We start from the raw sequence: 27,447 nt of genomic DNA, 5'->3' as shown, positions 1-27,447 counted from the left end.
CTGCTCCTCTCCAGGCCCCTCTGGTTACAATGCTACTGCCAGGCCTTTCAGTGTCCAGGCCTCGATGTACATTTCTGTCAGCCCCCAAACCTTTAACCTTAACAGGAAATGCCTCCACAGCTCATGCCTTCTTGAAAATGTGTACCCATCCCTGTGAGTTATTGCTTTATATGTTAGTCCTCTTGCTCATTTCTTTTAAAGCTCTTCTAACACCAGCTAGCAGTAGTGGGATGTTTATGATATAACAGTTAATAGTCAGGAAATTACCTGTGGGCCAGATATTTCCCTAAGTGTTTTCCCAGGGGATCCTCGCATTTTATAGCTGAGGAAACTTGAGGCACATACTGTTAAAGTATATATCCAAGTTCCTTTGCTGGTTTGATGTAGAACCACCATTCTTAACCATTTGCTATTACTCACATTTTTATTGAAGTTGAGAGCTTATAAAACACACACACACACACACACACACACACACACGTATAGATATTAGTTCACTTAGTCATTCTTTCAATGAATGTATTCCATGTATTGACCAGTTGATCCTCACAACAAGTCTATGGGGTAAATTTATATTGGGGGAGGCAGAGGTAATAAAGGGCTGAGAGAAAAGCAAGCAGCAATTTGGAAGAAATTACATCATTGTGTCAAGGTGAGTATACAAAGAGGTAAATATCCATTTCTTTAGAGCACATGTGTCAAACACAAGGCCCGCGGGCCAAATCCAGCCCGCCAGGCCTTGCAATGTGGCCCACACCGCGCTGTCATCACTGCACTCCGCTGTCAGTTTATGACATTGTCAGTTTATGACTGTTCAGTAAACCATTCGGCCCGCGATTTAGGCTGGATTTTAGATTTTGGCCCCTTCTCTGATTGAGTTCGACACCCCTACTTTAGAGAATGGCATGAGAAGAGTTCCTCCCCAAACTTGTCAGTTCTGGGGACAGAGAGACCTAGACCTTAGTTCTGAACAAGGACAGCATTGCACCCAGCCCAGTTCCCAATCCAGGCTTTGGCTATCTATGGGGAAACCTTTGGTTGGCACAATTATGGGGGCATTTAGTGGATGGGCCATCCATTAAATCTTACAATTTACGGGACAGTGCTGCAGACATTGAACCATCCTGAGTTCTGCGTGCCTTCTGCAGTGTCCTATCAGACATGTATATAGACCAGCGTTTTTCAACCGTGTGCCGCGAGATGTTGCCTGGTGTGCCGTAGGTGCAGACAAGACAAGAATTTTATAATTTTTCACTATTTTGTTTACTTAATATTTCATAATAAAGTAATTATAAAATACTTTCTTTGTGCTTATTTGATTCCTATTCAAGAGAATTACTTTATATATAGTCAATATAGGCACAGAGTTAAATTTTTTAACATTTTCTAATGGTGGTGTGCCTCGTGATTTTTTTCATGAAACAAGTGTGCCTTTGCCCAAAAAAGGTTGAAAAACACTGATATAGACAGTGTCAGTTTACTGTGAAGCTGACAAAGAGTAAGCTTCCAGGGCTCTTCACTTATTTGGGACCATTCCAAGATCCTGGGAGGGACTCTGAAAAAGTGTTTACATGGTCAAACAGCTTTGTAAAATCTAAAAAAAAAAAAAGTAAAATATTTTAACTTTAAGCAGTGAATGTCACAGACTCTGTCCATTCCAACATCCCACCATTACACTTCTCCTTGTGTTGAGTGACCATTGGGGTGGTAGCAGTCATTTTAGAGATCTGACTAAGAAGTTGAGTTGGGATTACAATTTGTTTGCATTTACTGGTCATGGGACATTTATGTGGTTTTCAGTCACTTCCTAGTATAATTGAGATGTTGATCGCCACCCTGGAGTAGGAATGGCTTCTAGACTGCCTACTGTGGTGCAGAGGTCAAATGGCAAAATGAACATGGCCTGCACAGTCCAGCACGGCATGTGTGGAAGATGACATACACGGTCCAGTGAGGGTGACCAATAACAATTATGACTATAACCATGCCTGATAGAGTGCAGAGGGGCTGGGGGAGATGGAGTCATCTGGGCTCCTTCCTGTCCCTGATGGGAATATTGGGCGTGCAGTCAGCCCAGCAGGGCTCTGGGCAGCAGGGGGCGCTGTGGCGAGAGCAGCGCCGGGCCCTCTGGCGCCTGAAGGCCTCTCGCCTCCTCCTCCGGCGGCTTCCGGCGCGGCCCCTGCAGACCCGTAGCGGCCGAATCATGGACCGCAACCCCTCGCCGCCGCCGCTGCCCAGGAACGAGGTCGACCAGGAGGAGGAGGAGGTGGCGGGGGGAGACTGCATAGGGAGCACGGTGTACAGCAAGCACTGGCTCTTCGGCGTCCTCAGCGGGCTCATCCAGGTGTGGAAACTCGCGCCTCGCGTGGGCCCTCCTCCGTCCCCCACATCCGGCCCCGCGTCTGGCCGCCCCTCCCTCCCGCCGGGGCCCGCGGTCCCCATGGCGACCCGGGACCGCGACCCGGGACCCCTCCCAGGGTGCGCGCGGCCCCGCACCCCGGCAGCTCCCTGGCCCCCCAGCACTGAAGGAGGTGTAGTGAGGGACAGGAATGCCGGAGCGCTTGCAATTAACATATATATTTATTTTATTTTATTTTATTTTAAAAAATATATATTTTATTGATTTTTTTTGCCCCCCTCCCTCCCTCCCACTCATCCTCTCCCTCCCCAGAGTTTTGTGTCCATTGGTTGTACTTATATGCATGTATAAAAGTCCTTCGGTTGATCTATTGTATTATCTCCCCCAGATCTTCCTCCCCTCCCCACTGTAATTTGACAGTCTACTTGTTGATATACTGTCTCTATATCTATCTTTTGGTTCATCATTTTATAATGCTCTTTATTATCCACAAATGAGTGAGGTCATGTGGTGTTTCTCTTTCATTGATTGGCTTATTTCACTCAGCATGATGTTCTCCAATTCCATACAGGTTGCTGCAAATGATGAGAATTCCTTCTTTTTTATGGCAGCATAGTATTCCGTTGTGTAGATGTACAATACCATAGTTTTTGGATCCAATCATCTGCTGACGGACACTTAGGCTGTTTCCAAATTCTGGCTATTATAGATTGTGCTGCTATGAACATAGGGGTGCATATATCCTTTCTGATTGGTGTTTCTAGTTTCTTGGGATATATTCCTAGAAGTGGGATTACTGGGTCAAATGGGAGTTCCATTTTCAGTTTTTTGGGGAAACTCCACACTGTTCTTCACAGTGGTTGCACCAGTCTGCATTCCCACCAGCAGTGCACGAGGGTTCCTTTTTCTCCGCAACCTCGCCAACACTTGTCGTTTGTTGATTTGTTGATGTTGGCCATTCTGACAGGTGTGAGATGGTACCGCATTGTTGTTTTGATTTGCATCTCTCGGACAATTAGTGACTTTGAGCATGTTTTCATGTGCCTTTTGGCCTTCCTTCTGTCTTCTTTTGAAAATGTTCTATTTAGGTCCATTGCCCATTTTTTAATTGGATTATTTATCTTCCTTTTATTTAGTTGTATAAGATGTTTGTAGATGTTGGAGATTAAACCTTTATCAGTGGTATCATTTGCAAATATGTTCTTCCACACTGTGGGCTTTCTTGTTGTTTTGTTGATGCAATTAACATATTTTACTCTCCTACGTTTTCCAAAAATGGGTGGTCACGTAAAGGCATTTGCTCGGGTTTTTGCTTCCCCTTTCCACAGTGGTTTCCGAGGTCTAGGTCCTAATAATCTAGTCCATGGGCTTTAGTTGTAGTAGAAGAGTACGGTACGTGTTGGTTTTGGAGTCGGAGCTCTGACATCCAAAGCGCGGCTTCAACACCTCTTTGCAGGGCGACTCTGGGCAAAGCTGCCAAAGCGCTCAGAGCCTCGGTTTCTTTCCCAATTTCTGCACAGTAGGATGGTAGTATCTGTGTTGTTGGATATAGGGCTATATTGTGTAGGTTAAATACGATAATGGCCATCGAGTGCTTACCCTGGCGTTTAACTAATAGGAGGCTGTGAACTTTTCTTTCCCTAATTAGAACTTTTCTTCTAATCTCTGCCCCTTCCAGGACATCTCTACACAGTTGCCAGAATAACCTTCCTTTTAAAAAACAAACAGCCTGGCCGCGGTGTCGCTCAGTGGTTGAATGTCGGCCAGGGTTGGGTTCCAGGTCAGGGTCCATGCCCCGGTTTCTGGCTGGATCCTCAGTTGGGGGCGTGCAGGAGGCAGCCTATCAATGATTCTCTCTCATCATTGATGTTTCTACCTCTCCTCCTCCTTCCTCTCTGAAATCAATAAAAATATATTTAAGAAAAAAAACTCCTCATACTTCCCTTTACCCATGGGAGAAACATGCATATATTTTAGCTCGAAATCCAGGGCTCTTTGCAACCTTTCCAAGTCTCATTTGCTCACCATTGACACTTAACTGCTCACCATTCCCCAAAGATGCTAGGCCCTTAACTCTGAGCTCTCCTACTTTCCTTCTCCTCTCCTTCCTCAGAGATTTAGCTTAAATATCACGGAAGAGAATTTCCCCCTAACTTCTCCCAGGCATGGGTCATTGTCCCTTACCTCTGCCCTCAGAAGTTTTTTTAATTAAAAAAATATTTTATTGATTTCAGAGAGAGGTGGGGAGCGAGAGAGAAAGATAAGAACATCAATGATAAGTGAGAATCATCCATCAGCTGCCTCCTGCACATCCCAGGAGTCCGAAACCCTGGGCATGTGCCCTGAACGGGAATCGAACTGTGACCTGGTTCATAGGTGACACAACCACTGATCCACACCAGCCAGGCTGCTCTTACAACTCTTTGTCCACAATTCAGTTGAATCACTTCACCTTTTCTGTTGTGATGATTCGTTTACCTGTCTTTTACCCACTATACACTAAACTGCTTAAAAGCAAGAGATTAAATCTACTCATCTTTGTATTTCTACCCCAGTGCTTAGCAACAGTATTTACTCTATGAATGTTAAATGAATAGATCTACGTAAGATACTGGTTTTTTAAGAGTTTTTTTGTAAGAGAAAACACTTTGAGGGTAGTATCTTTGTGGCTTCTAAGTGATTATGGTATAATATTATTTGAGGAGTACTGTGGACAGCTTTCATTTATTTCTCTTTTTTCTTTTGTGTTTCTGAAGTTGGTTAGCCCTGAAAACACCAAATCCAGCTCAGATGACGAGGAGCAGCAGGTGGAGCTTGATGAAGAAATGGAGAATGAGATTTGCAGAGTATGGGATATGTCAATGGATGAGGTACGGGGTAGGAAATGAAAGTGGAAGACCATTGGGTGATTTTTTTTTTTTCTTAAAGGTTGGTCTTTAAATCTCTGGGGTAAGACTTCAGTGTCTGTAATGACTCCTGTATGTGGTACAGGGAATGAGGTTCCAGGAGCTATAAATGCTAAGGTTTGTCCTTTAGGTTTGTGCCAAATATAGGATACCCAAAAAATATCACACACACACTTAGAATAATTATAAAGATAGTGTTTATTAAAATACAGTTTATTTTAAAAATTGAGCTATCAGCTGTTAAAGTGTGTATACATTTTTTTTTGGACACCCTGTATATAGTTTTTATGAAGGCCAAAACTCTTGTAGCTAGGAAGGTTTTGATACTTATATACCTAAAGAGAACACTGACCTCGTATTTGAGAATCATTGATTGGCTGCCTCCTGCACATTCCCCACTGGGGATAAAGAACACAACTTGGGCATGTGCCCTCGGCTGGAATCGAGCCTGGGACCCCTCAGTCTGCAGGCCGATGCTCTATCCACTGAGCCAGACCAGCTAGGGCTCCCACACAGTTTTGATGACTAATATAATAAATCTTGAAATCAGGTAGCGTAATCCTCCATCTTTGTTCTTTGTCAAAATTGTTTTGGTTGTCATTGGTCCTTTGTATTTCCATATTAATTTTAGATTCTGAGATTGAGTTGAATTAATAGATCATTTAGGGGAAGAATTGGTAAATTACCGATAATAATTTTCTTAACCATGAACAAGTTATATCCTTACATTTATTTAGGTCTTCTCTAATTTCAGCAAACTGATTTAGTTTTGGGGCCCACATTTCTAACAAAATGGGGTCACATGTTCATTCCAGGTTCCTTTACCTGTGTAGTGTGTCCCGTTAGGTGCCGTGGACAGGGCAAACTCTCTAGGAAGGAAGTGTGAAGCTGCTGCAGTTACACTGTGATCAGCATTTTTTTCTGTTGAAGATTTTGAAAACACAAGTTCTGATTTTGGGTATAACCCAGTAGGATTTTTTTACCTGTTTCTCCTATTGTGTTTTTTAGCTCTTAGAAGACAGAAATTAAGAGTATTACTTTTTCTTTATTCCCAGCTTCTAGCATGATACCTGGCAATCAGGAAATGTGTTTGAATGAATGAGAATGCCTGGTGTGTAGGTAGATCATTAATGTTAATATATTCAAGGCAGAAAAAGAGGGCAACCCTCTGGAATATCACAAGTACTTTATAGATTTGTTTATGGAATTGTTCCATTGCCTTGGGACCAGTTACCACATAGACTTTCTAACATTACTTTTATCTGTTGACACAGTTCCTAACTTTTTCTTGTGCCTGAAAGTAGGTATATATGGAATTAATATTTTTTACGGTTGCCTAAGCTAGGGGTTTAAAGAGGAATATTCAACATCCATGTTAATAATCATTTTTATTTTCAGGATGTGGCTTTATTTCTCCAAGAATTTAATGCTCCTGAGATATTTATGGGTGTATTGGCCAAATCCAAATGTCCTCGATTAAGAGTAAGTATGTACATTTTTATGGCCTCCTCTTTGGAGCAATAACAGATAGTGCTGGACAGTCTTTAATTTTTCTCACTTTAATTTTCCTACTGGCTACAAATCAGTTGCAAATGCTTATTGAACATTACCAGGTACTAGGTAATGTGCTATTTAAAATTATTAGAGTCCTAGAATTTTAGATTTGGGCTGGACCAGGGAGATCAATACTTTCAGGTAAGCATAACTGAAGTTATGCTGCTAATATGTGGCAGGACAGATAGGCTGAAGCTTGTTAAGATTGGGGTGCAAGCAATATACTTCTATATGCTGCCTCCTGTTCTATTTCCTAAGGTTCAATGAAAGTTTTTCTTCAAGTGTTTATTCTGTTATGTGTCTGTCAACTTAGAGCTATTGTGACATGTGAAATTTGATTTGACAGGAGATCTGTGTGGGAATTTTAGGTAATATGGCCTGTTTCCAGGAGATATGTGTGTCCATCAGCAATGATAAAAATCTTGGGTAAGTTTTACTACATAATAAGTATGTTTTAAAAAAAATAGATTTGTATTTCCTATCCCTAAGGAACTCCTGATACTTAGGAGAGATAGGAAAATATGAAATGTAGTATTTCCTTTCTCTTGATGAACACTCTCCAGAAATGTCATTGTGCGTATGTTTTTTAAGATATATTTTTATTGCTTTCAGAGAGGAAGGGAGAGGGAAAGAGAGTAAAGAAGCATCAGTGATAAGAGAGAATCATTGATTGGTTGCCTCCTGCACGCCCCCTACCAGGAATTGCGCCCACAACCTGAGCATGTGTCCTGACCAGGAATTGAACCGTAACCTCCTGGTTCCTAGGTTGACAATCAACCACTGAGCCATGCCAGTTGGGCTCATTGTGTTTTGATGGTAGCTAGGAGCTTTCACATATTTATGGTCATGAGTCAGGATTTTTATTCATAGGAAAGGGACCTGTATCATCAGCAGGTGGTAAATCAGATAAGATAAGAATCAGTGAATCAGAGCTTAGACATGGGGTACCTGATCAGAGTCCAAAACAGTTTAGGCTCAAGGACCCCAAAGGCTCAGAGTCTGATAAACTAGACTTGTTGATAGAGTTACACTGAGAACTCTGACTTCAACAGACCAGAACACACAAGATTGCCTCTGTATTCAAAGGCTTTTGTACTGTGCTTGGAGGCTGGTTGTCTTTTCCAGGCAGGAATGTTTGGGGTAGAGGGTTTTTTAATGGCAGAAACCCTGGTTACTTTAAGAGGTTTAAGAACATACATTTCTAGCCCTGGAAATATGCTAAATTTTGTGAGTGAATTCATATTCTAGGCAAAGGCTGTTAATCAGCATCTCAAATAAATTTGTGCCCACAATAGTTTAGAAATCTGTCTTGGGCGGTATTGCCAGATAGGGCTGTAAAGGTTAATTATGGGATTCAAGTAATATAGCGGAGGTGGTTGATTACCTCTTCTCGGTGTGGAGGGACTTCAGATCCTAGCTGTTATTTCTCAGTAATTGATAATCATTCATGGACTAGATAACTCAGGACTGTGCTTGGTCTCTAGTGGTCCCTATAAAAATCTGAGAATGAGGAATGTTAAGTTTTATAAATTCAATAAATGCATCTTAAAATTATTCTGGAACAGTTTACATTGATGACAGGATATGAATTTGTTCAACTACTTTGGAACAGTTGGGCATTATCTAGTCAAGTTGGTAGGCAGGCATATATTGTGACCCAGCAATGCCATTAGCAGATATATGGTAAAAGGAATTGTGCACACATGCATCGGGATGCTATATAAGAAGTATTGTAGGAGCATTGTTTGAAATAAACACTAGTAATAGGCTGGAAAAATACATTGTGTTATATTCATGCAATGAATGTTCTGCAGCAATGAATCAAAGAACAGTAGCTATAGGAACAACATGGGAAGATCTTAAACACATGATTAAGTATCTTATTTGCATGTATAAACTAAAACTCACAAAATGCATGCAATATAATTTATTTTATATAAAGTTTAAAACCAACATATATTAAATAATAAAAATATAAAGTAAAGCAAATAAATGACTGCTGGAAAGTCAGGATAATAGTCATTTCTAGATGGGAAAGAATTGTGATTTGGAATGGACACATGGGCTGTGGAGAGGCAGCATTGTTCTGTTTTCTGCTTTGTATTTATTCATTCGATGTAGATTTTATCACAGGCTGTTACATTTATATGCTCTATTTCACAACTAAAAACATTTAAAAAGTTAAATGAAAACTGTACTTTGGTATTTAAAATGAGAGAATTAATGCACATTGGTTTAACTATTTTGTTTTTGTAGCCAGGTATTATTGCAGTGCTTATATGATTCAGACCCTCCTACTTTGCTGGAAACCAGCAGGTATGTTTTCTTCTTTGTATGGATTTTATGTACTCACCCAGAAGGGAGTCTAGTAGAGCTAACTCTTTATTCTTGAATTTCCTTTACTGTTTTTGAAAGATAGATATTAAGCTTACATTTGTTTATCATGTAGATTGTTGCTTACATGCCTTTCCCAGACAGAAGTGGCCAGTGTCTGGGTTGAAAGAATCCAGGAACATCCAGCTATTTATGATAGCATTTGCTTCATCATGTCAAGTTCAACAAATGGTAAGTCACCATGTAATAAGGAAAAAAATTTAAAAAACACAAATCTTTTTGTTTTAACCCTCACCTGAGGATAGTTTTTCCATGGATTTCTAGAGAGAGTAGAAGGGAGAGAAAGAGAGAAACATTGAAGTGAGAGAAACACATCAGTTGTTTGCCTCTCACATGTACCCATACTGGGGCGGGGGAACCTGTAACCAAGCTACGAGGTACCTGCCCTTGACCAGGAATCAATCCTGCGACCCTTCAGTTCATGAACTGATTCTCTAATCAGCGAGCCAAACCAGCCAGGGCTAGAAAACAATTTTTGATTATTTTTTGTTAGGAAACCAGGTAGCTTTTTCTGGAGATCATCTAAAGGCTAAGTATTAGGTGCAAAGTATTCCAACTCAAGATAAAAATTTTTTATATAATTTTAGATGGGTACTAGATTTATCAGGACGATCACTTTGTAAGATAAATAAATATCTAATCACTATGTTGTACACCTGACACTAAAGATTGCATGTCAACTGTAATTGAAAAAAATTATTTTTAAAAAAGGTACAAAATTTCTTCTTTTAAAATTTTTATTCATTGATTTTAGAAATAGAGAAGGAGTAGGGGAGGGAGAGAGAGATAAACATAGATTTGTTGTTCCACTTACTTCTGCATTCATTGGTTGATGGTTGTATGTGCCTGACCAGAGATTAAACCCGCCACCCAGACAGGGTTTAAAATTTCTTCTTAAACTCCCAAGCAAAGGAGGCTAACTTATTGTTCTTAGAATAAGTAATGCTTTGGCAAGATTGGTGTTGTTCAAATAGTTTTAGGAATTGATTAATATTACTGCTTTTAAAATTGTTTCTCATTTCAGTATCTGTTATTTTCTCTGCAGTTGACTTGCTGGTGAAGGTGGGGGAGGTTGTAGACAAGCTCTTTGATTTGGATGAGAAGCTGATGTTGGAATGGATTAGAAATGGGGCCGTTCAGCCTCAGGACCAACCCCAGGAAGATTCTGAAGAGCAACGAGTGTTTAGAATTGTGCCCTGTGTGCTTGAAGCTGCCAAACAAGTACGGTAGGTGAGCTCTTTTGTACAAAATACTCTGGGAAAATCTAGTTGCTAGAAGTATCCTTAGATAATAAGTTATCTTAATTTCTTTCCGACAGGGTGAATAGCACATAGCTGATCTTTAGCAGGCTTGATTTACTACTAATATTCGTGGTGACAGTATATTTGTTCTGTGCAAGAATTAATGGTTACAAAGTACCTGTTCTAATACTAATTAGCTATAGGCTATTATTAGCTTTATTTATCTTTAGTATCTTAAAATCTTGTGCAACTTTGTGTAATATAAATCAAATAGATAAGATTTTCTTGTGCTTTATTTTCCATTGGACATTTAACTAGTTCTTCAGCTAATGTCAGATATTTGTTTTCTTGCTTCTTGTATATATATGCTAGTCTTGGATAAGTGACTGGCTTCTGGAATCTTCCCAAGAGTGATAAGTAGGTCTTGTAGGTTATTGAAACGGTTAATTGTTGCCAAAACCGGTTTGGCTCAGTGGTGGAGCGTCAGTCTACGGATTGAAGGGTCCCAGGTTCGATTCCGGTCAAGGGCATGTACATTGGTTGCGGGCACATCCCTGGTGGGGGGTGTGTAGGATGCAGCTGGTCGATGTTTCTCTCTCATCGACGTTTCTAGCTCTCTATCCCTCTCTTATCCTCTCTGTAAAAAATCAATAAAATATAAAAAAAATTATATATAAAAAAAGAAACTGTTAATTGTTAGTGACTAGAAAATTAATTTATGAATTGAACTGTTTAGTGGTCAGTTGTGCATTCTTAGTGCTTAATAACCCACATTAAAGCCTATTGATTTTATGTCCTTTATACAGATGAGAATTAAATTCATCATTTCCCCCAAATCTTCTTCAGCATTCACAATCACTGTAAATGGTATGATTATTATCCTATTTGGATAACGGGGAAGAATGTGGAAGCTGTTGCCAATTCTTCCTCATCCCACTCTTTTCCTATGGCCACTCAACCTCCAAGCCTTGTTCCCGACTTTTTCTGGGATCCCATCCGAGCCACCAGCAGGCCATTGTCTCTCACCTGGACAACTGCAACATTCTCTTACCCGAGTTCCCTGCTTCGAGGCTTGCTCCATGCAAGCCTAGACTGTAGAGCACACTGTAGTGATCATCCCACCTTCATGCTTCAAACGCTTCAGTTGCCTTTCTTAGGAAAAGGTTCAAAGTTTTAAAAAGCTTGACTTACAAGTTATTGTATAGTGCTTCTCCATACTTATTCTTTGTGTTCTGGGTTTCAACCATATGAAATTTCCTTTATTTCTTCAACTGAGCCAAGCTCTCTTAACTCCAGGCTTTTGCACACTATGTCTCCTCTACCCCAAACCTTTCTTTGCCCCTTCAGGTGTCTGTGTCAACAATATTTCTCTTAAGATACCTCTCCTGAGTCTCCGAAGTAAATGAAGTTTTTTTGCTATGTGTTCCTCTTAATACCTTGGACTTCCTCTAGAATTACATTCTTATTGCTTTGCTATTGCCCCTTTATCTTCTTTCCTTTTAGACTGTAAACCTCATGAAGATAGAAACAGTGTTTCATACATCTCTGTTTTCCCAGGCCCTAGTGTAATACTTGAAAACAGTAGTACTTAAATATTTGCTAGATCGTCTTTTAATTATTTACTATCTTTTTACATAATTGTTTGGTTGAAGAACTTGGATTGTGAGTTTCTAGGAATCCAAGCTGTTGAACACAAAAATTATACTTACCATGGTTTTAGTATTCTGAGCTAGGGAGCTAGGATAATCCTGTGAAGTTTTAAGAACTTCATTATTGTTAATGCTTGGTGTAGTGGACCTTACACTCACTCTATGAAAGTCTCAATTATTTATCCCCCTCCTGATTATCCAGTTAAACCAGAATGATAAAGTATCACCTCTCAGGTTTCTGCATTGTTTTCGTGGGACAAGGTGAAAAATAATGTTTCTTCTTGTCTTGTTCATGTTGATTATATTATAGAAAATTTGTTTTGTTTACTGATTTCCCCATTAGAATGTAGAAAGCTCTGGTGAGTACAGAGATTTTTGTCCTGTTCCCTGTTTTATCTTTAACACCTTGGTTATTGGGGAGTGACTAGTACAGAGTGATGAATGGATGAACAATTGCAATCCTATAGACAGTAAAGTTGATTCAGTGCTTTTGTTTTTTATATTTAGTTCCGAAAATCTGGAAGGACTGGATGTTTACATGCACATCTTACAGCTACTTACTACAGTAGATGATGGAATTCAAGCAATTGGTAAGATGTTATATAGGGAAGCACTATATCTACTCATTTAATTGGTTTCTGTTTTTAAAGTACTACTTTCTTTATCATTTTTATTAAGTACAGTGTCCTGACACTGGAAAAGACACTTGGAATTTACTTTTTGACCTAGTCTGCCATGAATTCTGCCAGTCTGATGATCCACCCATCATACTTCAAGAACAGAAAACAGTGCTGGCCTCTGTTTTTTCAGTATTGTCTGCCATCTATGCTTCACAGGTTGAACAGAAGTATCTAAAAGTAGAAAAAGGCAAGTATCATTTTAGTGCACTAAATTAAATTCTGTCAGATTTTAAAGCCCAGGTTTGTGTTGTTGGTTTGGTTTCTTTCTTGCTATTTTTTTTTTTTTTAATCCTTACTTGAGGATATAGGTTTAAAAAAAAATTTTTTTTAATTGATTTCAGAGAGGGAGAGAGAGATAGAAACATCAGTGATGAGAGAGAATTAACTATAGATCACCTGCCTCCTGCACGCCCTCTACAGGGGGTTGAGCCCAAAACGTGTGTCCTTACAGGGAATGAAACTGTGATCTCTGGTTCATAGGTCGATGCTTAACTACTGAGCAACACCTTGCCCAGCTTTCTAAACTCATCTTGTGCCCTCCTTGCTCACACATTGTAAGTCACTGGCCTTCTTTTAGTTTTTCAGACCTTCCATGACGTTTCCTGTTTGGGGCTTTTGCACTTGTTCCCTCTGCTTGAAATATTTTTCTGGGCTCTTTGCATTGATTCTTATCCTTTCGTTCTCAACTGGGTGTCATCTCTTCAGAGAGCATCCCCTGTCAGCTGCTTTATTATAGTCCCCTTTAATTTTCTTCATAGAACTTAACCAACATCTGAAATGACCTGCTTTATTCATTTACATATTTGAGAGTATAAAAATATAAGTCTCTTGAAGGCCGAAGCTTTGATGAGCTTGTGTGGCACTATAACTATAAGGACCTAGAGTACCATCTCTAGCACTAATAGTTATTCAGCATGAATGAATGAATGAATGAATGAATGAATGAATGATGAGTGAGTAACCAAACTTAACTGGCTAATCTCATGTCTCTTGATTTGTTTGTACAGTAGATCTTTCTCTAATAGACAGCCTGATTCGTGTTTTAAAAAATGTGGAACGTTGTCAGAAGAAACCAGAGAATTCGGCAGAGTCTAACACAGAAGAAACTAAAAAGTCTGATTTAACCCAAGATGATTTCCACTTGGAAATCTTAAAGGATATTTCATGTGAATTTCTTTCTAATATTTTTCAGGCATTAACAAAGGTAAGAAGTATTAATGGTTTCTTCAGCAAAATAAAGTATGAGTTGCTTAATGTTCCCAACTTCATTATTACTGTTATTATTTTTGGCAAAATGGAGAAAGAAAGAACTTGTCACTATAAGCTTATAGTTTTAAACCAGCAGCTGATGTGGTTTGGTATATTTTTATATATGTATATGTTTTTCACATATTTATAACCAATATATACAGTTTTCACTTAACATTACATTATTAGCATTCCTCCTGACTAGATCAGTTCACTGAAACTTTACTGAGCCAATTTAATACCTAATTTGCCAAAAAATCAATTTATAAAATTGATTGTAAACCTTTTTTAAGGAATAGTTTTCCTAAATATGTTCAGGTTTATTAGCTTATTCTTCCTTTGAGCATATCCTTATTGTCCATATATTTTAGGATAAAAATATATGAACATAACTATAGTCTATATATTCATATTCATTGAAGTTTTTTCAAGAATATTTATCAAAACAAGTTTCTATTCTGGTGATTTGTTTTACCTTAGCATAGATTTTCAGAAGTTAGCTTACTAGGTTTGACATTATAAATGTGAAGATGACTGAGGCATAATGGCTACATTTTTTTGAAAAGGCTTTTGACATGTGAAAATGTTGATTTTATTTGATTCTTATTATTGGGTATTAAAATTTTATGTCAAGTAAAATTCAAGAGGTGATTAAGTTGTACCTTATTTCGATTGGTATTTTTTTTTATTAGTGAGTTTGAATATCTTGACATATATTTGTATATTGGTTGTGTTTCTTGCTTTATATATTTATTAGTTTTGATTTTGCATGGAATTCCATGGGTAATATTGTATCTTCTGAATATTCATTGCATGTATTTTCCCCATTGTTTGCTGTTCCTTTTGTATTTTTGGAGAGCGGACATAGATGTTTCTTAATTTTCAAGTGGTAGAAATATAGGAGAAAGGTGGGCTGAGACTAAAGCAGGATGTGACATGAAAGTTCTTACCTGTCACACTGAATGGAGTTTGGACTTAATCTGAGGAAACTGGGGAACTACTAAAGATATTTTTAAAAGCATCAAGTGATACGATCTGTTTAGAAAGATTGCTCCAAAAGCAAGAGAGAGATTATAGACAGTTGAGGCTGGAGACCCAGAGACAAAGCAAAAGGCTTTTGTGACTGTAGTCTTCAAGAATAATCTGGTGCATTAGTAATTTTAATTTTTATTATTTTAAAATTATATCTTTATTGTTGAAAATATTACAGATGTTCTCCTCTGTCCCTCCTTCATTGTCCCCAGTCTACCCTCACACCCCTACCCTAGGTCTTCACTACACTATTGTCTGTGTCTATGGGTGTGCATATAAATTCTTTGGTTAATCTCTTTCCATACCTACTTTCCCTCAGATTCATCAGTCTGTTCTATGCTTCTATAATTGGCATAAGTAAACTACACATATTTGAAGAGTGCAATTTGAAAAATGTTAGTTTATGTATACATCTATGATACCATTACCCAATCAAAATAATAAATATATCTATACTCCAAAGGGGGCAAAAAAAGAAAAGAAGAATCTGAGAAATGAGAGCCTATCTAAACAATGGAAGTGTGGGTGGAGAGGAGGTGTAGGATAACAGATTATTAATAGAATGAACACTCCAGGGAAGGGGTCAGCAGCAGAGGAGGAGGAAAAGTCTTGGCTGTATTCCAGGTTTTTGGTGCGTGTAGTAGATAGCGCAGGTGGGTATGTGGTGGTAGACTTCACTAAAATAAGGACTGCAATGGAGCACGTGTTTGGATTACACAGGGAGGAATGATACTAGGTTCAATTTGGGACATTTGAAACGCCTGTAGGATTAGTGGAGAATTGTGTAAATGGATTTATATTTATTCACCAGATACAGCGTTAGAAATTTTCCTTTCTCTTTGTTTTGTTTCAGGAGACTGTGACTAAGGGACTAAAGGAGGGCCAGTTAAGCAAGCAGAAGTGTTCCTGTGCATTTAAAAACCTTCTTCCTTTCTATAGCCCTGTGGTGAGTGTGAGTAAATGTATAGGTGACTAAGTTTCAGAGGATTACTTGATTTTTGAGGCCATTGTCAAAAAAAAGATAATGCATACAATTCACATGACTTGCTGCCTTTGCCAGACAGATGACTGCTGTATAATTCATGGGAGAATCCTGAGGAACAGTTCAGGTTTTAAGAGAAAGGAATCAACACTGAATTTACAATATTCTTTTCTGTTAGGAAGTAGATAATATATATATTAATCAAAAATAAGGTTCTTAGATAGGTACAGTCAGTAGATTTTTCTGGTTCTCCGAATTACATCACATTCGCTTGTTTTCATTAGAGGCACTTTCAAGATAGGAACTTTTTTTTAGCAAAGTGAAATATGAGAGGGAAGGGATATGGCAGGAAGGAGGATGGAAATAAAACTTTATTAATGGACCCTAAAGGGGAATCATTGGGAAGATAAATACTAGTTTAAGAGTAAAACAAAACAGTAAGGTCTAGTCACTTCATTGATGTTTCAGGAAATATTATTGTGATGGAATATATCATTTCTTTTCCTCTGGGCTATTTAAAAATCATAGGCAGAGCATTTTTATAGTCATAATCAGTATCTTAATTCACCTTTTCCTTTACTTATGCTTATTTGATTCTTTTGTTTGACTCACAGGTGGAAGACTTTCTTAAAATCCTTCATGAAGTTGATAAGACCCTTGCTGGTGACCTAGAAGAAAGCTTCCCAAGTTTAAAGGCTCAGACGTAAAAACTGAACTATAATTCCCTCTGCCCAAGAAGTAAACTATTTTTGTTAATGAAAGTTGAAATTGATGTGTAGCAAGTATTATATAAAGCCTGTATAAGACCCTCATTGTCTGGTATTACACTCATGCACTTCTTCCCCCAGCCTTATCTCACTTTTGTTTAGTATTGGAATCTAGAGTTTCATCCCCATCAAACATCCCTGGCCCCTCCTCCCCTTTTTTTTTAAAAATATTGGTTATGTGGTATTTGTTACCTTCGGGTAAAGAAAACAAAAATATAAGCTTATCATTGAGGGTTTTTTCCCCCTCAAGAATATTTGAAGGGTTAGTGAGGATTTTTTTCCCATAACTCTTACTTTGATTTTTATGTGAGAATTTTATATTTTTGTCCACTACAAGCATATTCTGCTGCACCAATAGAAAGCCATACTATAATAGCTTTTATGCATTATACAATAATAAGTCCAGAGGTAGGTAATCCAGACCTGATATGGTGGCTTAGGGACCCTACTTCCTTTCATGTCCAGATGTCCTGCCATGGAGACTTGTGTGTTCATGTTATTGTCTTGTGGTTAAGGGGACTATACGAGATCGCTGGTCCTTTCATTCACATTTGGGGAGGGAAAAGGAGAAAGGCAAAGGGGCTGTCTATATATATAAATCTGTCTATATAAAAGCCTAAGTGACTGTTATGACTGAATGACCAAAACAACTGCACTGTTTGACGTGGTCAAATTGCTATGACATGCACTGACCACTAGGAAGCAGATGCTCAATCCAAGAGCTGCCCTCTGGTTGTCAATGTGCTCCCACAGCCAACCTCCCATGCCCCTCTTCCCGGCTGACTGGCCCCCCCCATGGGCCTTGATCACCTGTGCACAAATTTGTGCACTGGGCGTCTAGTAGCTATAATAAAATGAAATGCTTACAAATAAACTTAACCAAGGAGGTGAAAGACTTATACACTAAAAGCTGCAAAACACTGACAAAGGGAATTAAGGGAGGCACAGATAAATGGAAAGACATCCCAAGATAATGAATTGAAGAATTAATATTATTAAAATATTCATACTATCCAAAGTAATCTACAGATTTAATACAATCCCTATCAAAATTCCAGTGGCATTTAGAAAATAGAAATAAAAAACAATCCTAAAATTCATGCGGCACCATAAAAGAATCCAAATAGCCAATGCAATTTGAACAAAAAGAACAAAGCTGGATGCGTTACACTTTATGACTTCAAAAAACAGGCAGGGCAAAAATAGATTTACAGTTGAACTATGCAAAATAATATAATAATTTATAAATAATACAAGAATAAACTCTGTTTTGAGTACTCACAACTATAAATCTACTTTCGCCCCACCTGTAAAGCATTTTAGGTTTCCTTGAATGAGATCTGAAAAGTCTCAATAATCTGAAAATTCTACAACCACATTTATTTTTCACTAGAGATGAATTAAATGAAGATATGCCACACATGGTGCTTCATTGCATTATGATTTTTACTTAGAACATTAGAGCTCTTTAGCTACAGTCTTAACTGTTTACCTCTTACTGCCTTTAAATACCTTTCCATGTGAAATGATTTTTTAATTTTTTAAAAAATTTATAAGAATTTATTTGAACCTGGCCAGAGTGGCTCAGTGGTTGAGCATTTACCTATGAACTGGGAGATCACAGTTCAATTCCTGGTCAGGGCACATACCCAAGTTTCGGGCTTGATCCCCAGTGGAGTGTGCAGGAGGCAACCGATCAAAGATTCTCTTTCATCATTGATGTTTCTATCTCTCTCCCTCTCCCTTCCTCTCTGAAACCAATAAAAATATGTATGGTTTTCTTTTGTGTGTGTGTTTTTTAAATACTTTATTTGAGCCAAACTGATGACATGTTGGGAACCAAGATCACAAGCGCTCTCTCCTAATGAAATGGTTTTAGATTAACTTTTAAACACCAGCTTTCTGTATTCCACAGCTCAGGCCACAGTATATATTTATGAAAACTTTTCTGCTCACTAGAACACCTCATTAATTATACACTGAGCTTATATCAATATTGGGCTTGTTGCCCTGCAGGCTGTTTAGAAGTAAAGACCATCTGTCAATCCCTGTCATTGGAAATGCTTTTCTCTATTACTGTAATGAGACCACTAAAATCATTTCCTGTTCCCAGTCCTTGTTCAGATCTTCTATCTTTTGTCAATAAGAGGATATTAAACTCAGCAAAGTCCACATACCCTTTTCATACTGGTTCACAGTGTAGCACATGGCTTTGTGTTTTAGTGTTGGAAATAGTAAATAATGACGTCAAGCCTATTGTAATAAAAGAAGGCTGGTTATTAAACTAGCTGTTCTTCCTTTGACATCATGGGATCTGTTTATAATGACTTTGAGTTTTTCTCCTTACAAATCATGGTTTGTATGATTACATTAGAAATTGAACCATTTTTGGGAAACAGTCCTTTCATAGAATTGACGTCAGGACCTTTGGGCATGTAGACTCCAACAATGGGATTATGGGAAGAAAGGATGAAGAGGCTTTCTGTATTCTCCTGGAGGGGTTTGACTTCCTGAAATATGAGTTTCCAGGAAAGAGTGAAAGCAAGGTGAATGGGTGGGTGGAGAGATGTATATTTCTCATAGTCCACAATTTCAGGGAATGCATATTTAATATAAGTCAATCTACGTGGGAGCATGCAGTTTTGCTTTGAATGGTGTTTGTTGATCCCATTCTATTTGGGATCTCTGGAAATTCACTCTTTTTGGGACTGCTTGGGAGGCTGCTTGCCTTTATAAATCCATGAGTGTGCTTTCTTCAAAATGCAATTGATGTTGGACTTTTCCTGCGTGTAACCAGGAGCAAGCAGTTACCTGGTCAGTCAGCAAGCATTTCTCCTGGAGGAAACCTAAGTCCTTTAATTACCTGCCCTGGAGAAGTCTATATTCTCTTTCTGTCACCATTGGTAGAAAGATCTGATGATGTGGAACCTGGAACAAAGTCCATAATTGAATAATTTCTTTTAAGCCAAATCAGTTTTAGGTTTGGACAAATCAGGCAGCTCTTCTGTTGGTTCTAAATAACTCCTAGAAGTTATTTCAATTTTTATGATTATAGTATTCAGTATTTAAAGCAATTTTTTGAGGGGAGTGAGATGACAGGAGTCTAGCAATTTGGAAACTTCTTGCTCTAAATGCACTCGTTTGTTTGTTGCCCACATCAAATGATCTGGTCTTTAAAGATCCACATTTTACCTTTTTAGATGAGCCTTGAACTTTGATTTCTCTCTTCCATTTTATTTGGGCATATTTCTTTAGAATCAAGTTTTCTAGAACAACTTACAAAGCACTCAAGGGTTATTTTATCTTTTAGAAATTGCCCAAATTGCACCCTGAGAACTTGTGGCCCCTGGAGGACCATGCTGCACAAGCCCTTTGGGGGAACGTGCCAACTGCTCCGTAACCATGAGTTGGCTCTACTTTAATGAGAGATTAAGAGTTTCCATAATCATATCATCCTGGTTGCTGTGTGCCCAGAGTTTACTCAGACTTGAAACAAATGGAAATTAATTGAAAAAGATTTTTTTTTTTTTTTCTTGTCTCCCCTCCAAGTCTCTCATCTGGAGAAGTGATGAGAAAACGATTCAAGGTTTTGTTGCCAGAGGAAGCCAAAATGTTTATTTTCTTTTGCAATTCTGGGTAAAAGAAAGCATTTGGACAACGAGGAGGATGTAGGCAAGGGAAGAAGGGTACAGCTCTGCTGCCTAAATAATTCCAAATAGAACTAAAACACTGTGAAGTGGATCGAGCATACACGTAGAAGGTTGTCCAGCGAGGCCATGAGTATCTGGTCCTGGAAATAAGTTCAGAGGAAACAGGAAGCGGCTTTTGTGGCTGTTATGATTGTGGTCAGACCAGTTGGATTGGTCTAGTGATTTTTATGTGTCTCCTACTATGGAGGAGCTGCCATGAGTTTATTAGCCACACCCTGGAGTTTGGGAAATACTTATCTTTGATTAAAATCTATTCTTTTCTGGCTCTGAAATTTGAGCTCAATTCTTTTTAAGCCTCTACCATCCCTCTTGACCGCTTCTCACCCTAGTGTTGATTTCTGTAATGTTGCTGTTGAGCCTTGGAGGACTTCATGAGCAGAGGGTTTGGTCTCTGAGAAAACTGGGATATGTTAATAGCACACGGATCTCTTATCATATCTTCAATGAGATAAATTTCTAATGTGCAATCACTAAGTGCTTTATTAAAATTGACTGAACCAGTAAGAGAGAAACAATTATAGATGAGAACCCATCTCATCATTCTTTCATTCATGCCACAGTATGTTGTAATTTGTTGAATTTGCCATGTGTTGAGCACAGTGCTCAGGAGAAATCAGAAGGTGAGAATTTTAGAGAGGAGGAAAATAGGAGCTAGTTAAAAGCTGTTTATTCCATTAGTTTCTGAAAGTTAAGGTCCACATTTCTTCCTCTGACGTGATGTACTTTCACCCCAGGTGACATGCTAATCAGGGATTTGAGGCTCTCTTGAGGCGTACATAGCTGAAGGAGATACGTAAGTCCTTTTGTGGGTGCCTGTCTCCCTGCACTTTATATGCAGGCCCAACAGTAAGCACCCGTCCACTCTTGCCCACCCCCCTTGACAAGTAAGGACAGCAGGTAAGTTGTAGCCCTCACTTTTCTTGTGGGACCTCACAAGGAAATCACCTCTCCAGCTGCTCCCATTTCAGCCTAGGGCTTGGCTATTACGTCAGAGGGAGGCTCTGAGTTTTAGCTCTCCCAAGCTGTCTGAACATCCTATGTAATATCAGTGCTTAATTGAGAGCTGTGGATGTGCAGGAGAGCAGAGCCTGGCGATGCCACAACAGAGTCTGGAGGGGAGGCAAGGCCCTGGTCCAGGAGGCCAGAGGAACAAAGTTTAAGATACTCAAAGGTTTGCTGCCAGTGGGAGCTGAGATAAGGCCTACTCAGTCACTCAGGGAGCACTGTGGGGAGTTGATCCAAGCCAAACAGACAAAATCCTGAATTTTACATTGGCTTTAAGACACAGTCCCCCTGTCTCAAACATTGGTGAAGCAACCAGCAATCCAGGAGCTAAGAGGTCAGAATGGGGAAGAACACCATTCTCTTCCATCTGCTATGAAGTCTCATAGTTGACCCCTCTTGTGCCCCTTATACCACCATAAGAGGAAGCTGTCTGAGACACTGAACCTTCTTTATTTTATTTTTAAAATATTTTTTATTGATTTCAGAGAGGGAGAGAGAAACATCAATGATGGCAGAGAATCATTGATCGGCTGCCTCCTACACACCCCACAATGGGGACTGAACTTGAAACCTGGGCATGTACCCTTGAACAGAATTGAACCAGGACCCTTCAGTCTGGAGGCCAATGACGCTCTATCCACTAAGCCAAACCAGCCAGGGCAAACCTTCTTTATTTTTTACAATTAAAGACTGCGCATTCTCAAAGAGTCTACTTAAATTATTGGAGCAGAATAAATTTAAGCTGAATTGGATCTTTGGTTTATTAACTTTCCTGCTACTAACAAATGGGGGAGATTCCAGAGAAATACCAGATTTAAAATCCTAAATCCTAGGAGGTGCTTAGCACTTTTGAATTTGAAATTTTATATTCTTTTTCTTAAACAGGGCCCCCAGAGATTGAATAAGTTTAAGGTGCCACAAAAACTAAATCTACCTTTCTCTATCCTTGAGAAAGTCTTAGTCCAACTCATTGGAATCCTTAGTCAGCATGAGTTTTCCCCAGAAGTATAATTTGGCTGGAAGATGGCGATTAACAGTCCTCATGGCTGGCTACCACCAGGTGAAAGCTAAACCATTACAAGTAACAGGAGCCACCTTTTATGGTCTTGTCTTTTTTTTTTGTCCATGACCGTAAGAGTGATTTTTGCAATGCTTTCAGAAGGAACTCCACGTTAGAGTGGAAGAATTGGTTGCTACAAGTGGTAAGGTACTTTTATTGGATTTTGCATTATTTTGATTTGTTTCATGGTCAGTACTAAGTTTATGACTTTGTAGCATTTCTGGTGCAAGAAATACATTGATCCGCTTGAGTATCCCTGAAGCTCAGTACATCATCATCCCTCTATCTTTCCTGGAGGAGTTGCCTGGTGATGCTTATGAGGCTGATTTAAAGCTCTATAAAGTCTACTCAATGGTTTTATTACAGAGGCAAACAATAACCATTTCTGCTGCACATGTGGGCCAGGTGCACACCGGGGAGTGTCTCCAGGACTCTCCATGGGATGAGCCCAAGCACAGCTTGAAGAGGAAAGAATGAGCAGCTCACAGTACAAGCAGCGGTCGAGGGCCTCTCCTGGCTCCACAATGTTTTGAAGTGACTCTGAACTTGCCAAGTCGTCATGTGCTAGGTTCCCTGGCCCCTTCCACATATCAAATAACTACTTAGCAGTTCACATCCAGGCTATTGACACATCTGATTGTAAGTGGCTTTGTTGCCCTCTGAGGAAAAAGTTACATAGCATGTAAGCCACAGCCCCCCATTGATGACTACAGGCAGATTAAGGGCATGGCTGCTTCTCTGTAAGGAAAGGCCTGTTTGGTTTGTTGTTTGTTTTAATTAATTTCTGCCACAATGCACTCTGTAAAGTCTTCTAATATTGAACATCAAAGACAAGATACTCCAACCTCTTCTGGAGTGGGGTTCCTGGCATTTCCAGGTAGATAGGATTTTCCTGAAAAGGAGGGGACAATCTCTCCTTTCCATTTGGATTTCCAGGAATGGAGTTCTTTGTCTTTACACATGGTGTATTTTCTTCTCCCGACCCTTCCAGATGGTCATATTTAGATTATCTCAGAATCTTCTGATTACTGTGAAAGTTTGGCCACCCTGCTTTGAGTACAGTTGGAGATACAAAGAAGAAGGGAGGTTAAACATCAAGTTTGCTTCTTGTCCCTGATTTAGACTTACTGATACCCTTTCATAAAAGCTCCAGAGATTATTAATCAGACAAATAGTACTGGCTTTGCTTTCTGCAGCTTTAATAACTGCTGTTTGGCTTGTAGCAAAAATGACTAGTTGCATTGAATAAGAAGGGTGCGATGCCTCTTTGAACAGCGCAGAACAAACAGTAAGACAGCAGACATGGGGGGAAGTCAATGTGTCCAGGCAACAGGGCTGTTTGCCCCATCATAATTGTCTCTCAGGCTGTGAGTCTCCCTCTTCCTCAAAATCTGAATAGCCAGCACTTCCTAATCATTCAGAACTCTCTGTATTTCCATAGTTAGTGGCATTTTCTCATAGTGTTTATTAACCTGAACAGGAATGCTGTATTGAATAACTCCAGGGAACAAAATGTCCATTATCATTTATATAAATCATGTGCCCTGGACTTAGAATGTCTTGGCTTACCCACATGGTATTGAGTGCTTTTGAAATTTTTTTTTATTAAATTTATTGGGATGACATTGGTTAATAAAATTATATAGGTCCCAGGTATACAATTATATAGTACATCATCTGTATATTGTGTGGTGTTTTCACCACCTCAGTAAGTATCTCTTAATATTAGATTAGGAGGTTTCCATATGACTTAGAATCCAAAGTCAAAGAAAGTCTAAAAACCTGAAGAAATTTAAAAAATAAATAAATCCTTGGGTTCCTTAACTTATTAAAAAATGTGTGGTACATTGAGATGAAAATTCCCTGGGATAAGTGAGGTATTGGATTCTGGTCTCTGTCACTTACTGTCTGACTTTAGGCAAGCTACAATGCACAGCAAATAGAAGGCTTTGTCATGACTGACACTAATTGGGCTATTTTGCTCAGTATGTCCAAAATGACCACAAGTCAACATTTCTTGGAGTAATGTATTGAAGCAAATATGCAAATGATAAACAGGGTATCCAATCATAACTTTTAAAAATGTGAGAATTGGAACAGATTTGTAGTGAAACGTGCATAAAGCTGTGTGTAAACAGACTTGTACACAGCTCTTCCCATATACCAAGTGTTATCAGACATGAGTGCTCACTGAAGGCATTGTGGTGTAGAGATTACTGTGCTTTTAGAAAGAGATTTACTAGTTTTGGATCTTGAGGACTCAAGAGATTATGCCCTGACCTGATCTCTGCCCTTCATCCCTTTGTCTCATCAAATTACTTTCCATTTGAACATGGGTAGAATCATCTGAGGTCTTGTAAAAACAGCCTGTTTTGTATTCAGATACATAAATGGAACTTGGATCTTTCTGATTAAGGATTACAGAGAGCATTTAGTTTTATTATCATGTCTTTAATTTCTCTCACATAGACTTGCTCATTTTTATATTCATTCATTCCTTCTCAGCAAACATGTATTCAATAATTATTTATTGTGCACCTTTTCTGTAACAGGCCCTGTGCTAGATTCTGGGCACAGTTCTACCCTCAAGGGGTTTATGGTAAAGGAGAAAAACAAGGAAACACATCATTATAATGCCATAGACAGGTAAGCTCAGGGAGCATTTCCATTGTGATCGTGGTTTCTGGAGGATGGTTGTAGCTAAACTAAACATATATTCATTCACTGAAGTTCAAACCAAGTTTTCTCTTTAAAACGGTAGCATTAGTATGACTAGAAGCTGCAGTACTGTACAACAGAGTGTGAAAGGAAGCTTTTGGATCCTCAATTTGTATATAAAATCCCTGTAGATGAGCCTCAGAATAACTTTGCAGAGAATGATTTTTCTTGAGATATGCATACTGTGCAGCCAGGCTACACTTTGCTTTAGTCTTTCTTCTTCTTGTTATATGATTCAATTTATAGGAAATTCTAGAAAAGGCAAATCCATAGAGATAGAAAGCAAATCAGAGGTTGCCTGAGGTTTGGAGTAGAAACTGTGTTCCTAGAAAAAGTAAGTACTCAAGCATCAGCTTCTGATATCATTTAAGATTGTTTGCTGGATAGGTATACAACTGTATTTAAGCAGTGCCCATCATGAACTCAGGGACCTCTATTGGACTTGATATGCTTTAGGCTTACTGTACACACACACACACACACACACACACACACACAAAGTTCTTATCCATACTTTCTAGACAATATACACCCCACATTTCATATATTTTAAAATAACTTAACACTAAAAATTTTACATCTTTTGCTATCTTAGAAATAATTTTGGGACTGCAATTAAAAAATAATTGTGAAGATCATGAATGCTAGTGTTACTTTTCAAACCTTAATGAGATATTTATATAAGGATTTGGAGTTAAAACCTATTAAAACAAATGCTTCTGTCTGTGTGCTATTCTACTCTATTGAAGATCTATAAGAAAAAGAAAGAGGAAAGAAACTTACAATTACTGAATGCTTCCTGTATGCTACGACCTGATCTAGGAAATTTGTTTAATATCCGGTATTGTAATCCTTCCAACTTTGTTCTTCTTTCTCAAGATTGCTGTGGCTATTTGGGTCTTTTTTAGTTCTATATACATTTTTGGAATATTTATTCTATATCTGTGATATATACTGTTGGTATTTTAATAGGAATTGCATTGAATCTGTAGATTGCTTTGAGTAGTATGGACATTTTAATGATGTTTATTCTTCCAATACATTAATATGGTATATTAATTTCCTGACTGGAAATCAAACCAGCGAGTTCTTGGTGCATGGGACTATGCTCAACCAACTGAGCCACATTTGTATGCTTCCATTTGTATCTTCCTCTATTTTCTTTTTCAATGTTCTATTGTTTTCTGAGTATGGGTCTGTTACCTCCTTCGTGAAGTTTATTCCTAGGTATCTTATTGTTATTATTTGCAATGGTAAATGGGATATTTTTTTTGGTTTCTCTTTCTGAGATTTCATAATTGGTGTATATAAAAATGCCATTGATTTTTGGATGTTAATTTTATATCTTGCTGCTTTCCCAAATGTATCTTGTCTGTGGCTAGGACTTCTAGTACTATGTTAAATAAGAGTGGTGAAAGCAGACATCTCTTTTTTGTTCCTGATCTTAAGGGAAACACTTTAGTTTTTGCCCATTGAGTATGATGTTCATTGTAAGTTTGTCATAGATGGCCTTTATTATGTTGAGGTATGATCTCTCTATTCCTACTTTGCTGAGAATTTTTATCATAAACAATTCCATTGGGGGGGGGGTTGCCCATCAGCCCAGTCTGCACCCTCTCCAATCTGGGACCCTTCAGGGGATGTCCAACTGCCGGAAGTTGGGCATCCCTCTCACAATCTGGAACTGCTGGTTCTTAACCACTCACCTGCCTGCCTGCCTGATTGCCCCTAACCCCACTCCCCTGCAGGCCTGATTACCCCAAACTGCCTGTGCCTTGGCCCCCAGTCTGGCCTCCTTTTGGGGGCACCAGCTGCTGCTGCCACTGCTGCCTGAGCCTCGGCCCTTGCAGCCACTGCAGCTTTGTCTGGAAGGATATCCTGAAGACAACCACTTTAATTAGCATATTACCCTTTTATTAGTATAGATGGGAGCTGGATTTTGTTAAAAATCTATTAATATAACTGTGTTATTTTTATCCGTCATTTTGTTTATATGATGTATCATGTTTATTGATTTGCGAATATTGAACCAACCTTGCATCCCCAGAATAAATCCCACTTGGTCATAGTGTATGATCATTTTAATGTATTACTGGATCTGATTTGCTCATATTTTGTTGAGGATTTTAGCATCTATGTTCA

The 27,447-nt window shown here is 38.8% G+C and overlaps 1 protein-coding gene across 2 annotated transcripts; it reads left to right on the top strand.

Moving 5' to 3' along the window:
- Nucleotides 1-2,146: 2,146 nt before the first annotated feature.
- On the top strand, nt 2,147-18,608 carry SAAL1 (serum amyloid A like 1). 2 transcript variants are annotated; one of them, XM_084893803.1, is made up of 12 exons: nt 2,147-2,344; nt 5,116-5,229; nt 6,664-6,747; nt 7,166-7,245; nt 9,076-9,135; nt 9,269-9,384; nt 10,259-10,439; nt 12,611-12,693; nt 12,782-12,970; nt 13,791-13,987; nt 15,917-16,009; nt 16,660-18,608. In XM_084893803.1, the coding sequence occupies exons 1-12, from the start codon at nt 2,204-2,206 to the stop codon at nt 16,750-16,752; spliced, it is 1,431 nt and encodes a 476-aa protein (XP_084749929.1). In that variant the 5' UTR covers nt 2,147-2,203; the 3' UTR covers nt 16,753-18,608. The 2 variants fall into 2 exon arrangements, with proteins under 2 accessions (XP_084749929.1, XP_084749930.1); XM_084893804.1 differs by having other exon boundaries at nt 2,157-2,344; nt 13,794-13,987; nt 16,660-17,900.
- The last annotated feature ends 8,839 nt before the right edge of the window (nt 18,609-27,447 follow it).

This window comes from Pipistrellus hanaki (assembly GCF_964339955.1).
Source record: "Pipistrellus hanaki genome assembly, chromosome: 9".
Taxonomy (NCBI): Eukaryota; Metazoa; Chordata; class Mammalia; order Chiroptera; family Vespertilionidae; genus Pipistrellus; species Pipistrellus hanaki.
The sequence above is the reverse complement of the archived record's forward strand: the minus strand, read 5'-3'. Positions and strand labels throughout refer to the sequence as shown.

Bases quoted from the DNA above. Each gene is read 5' to 3' on its own strand.
- SAAL1 (XM_084893803.1), top strand. From the start codon at position 2,204: ATGGACCGCAACCCCTCGCCGCCGCCGCTGCCCAGGAACGAGGTCGAC. The intron at 7,246-9,075 runs GTAAGTTTTACT...TTGTTTTTGTAG, and splicing joins AGCAATGATAAAAATCTTGG to CCAGGTATTATTGCAGTGCT. The intron at 12,694-12,781 runs GTAAGATGTTAT...ATTTTTATTAAG, and splicing joins TGATGGAATTCAAGCAATTG to TACAGTGTCCTGACACTGGA.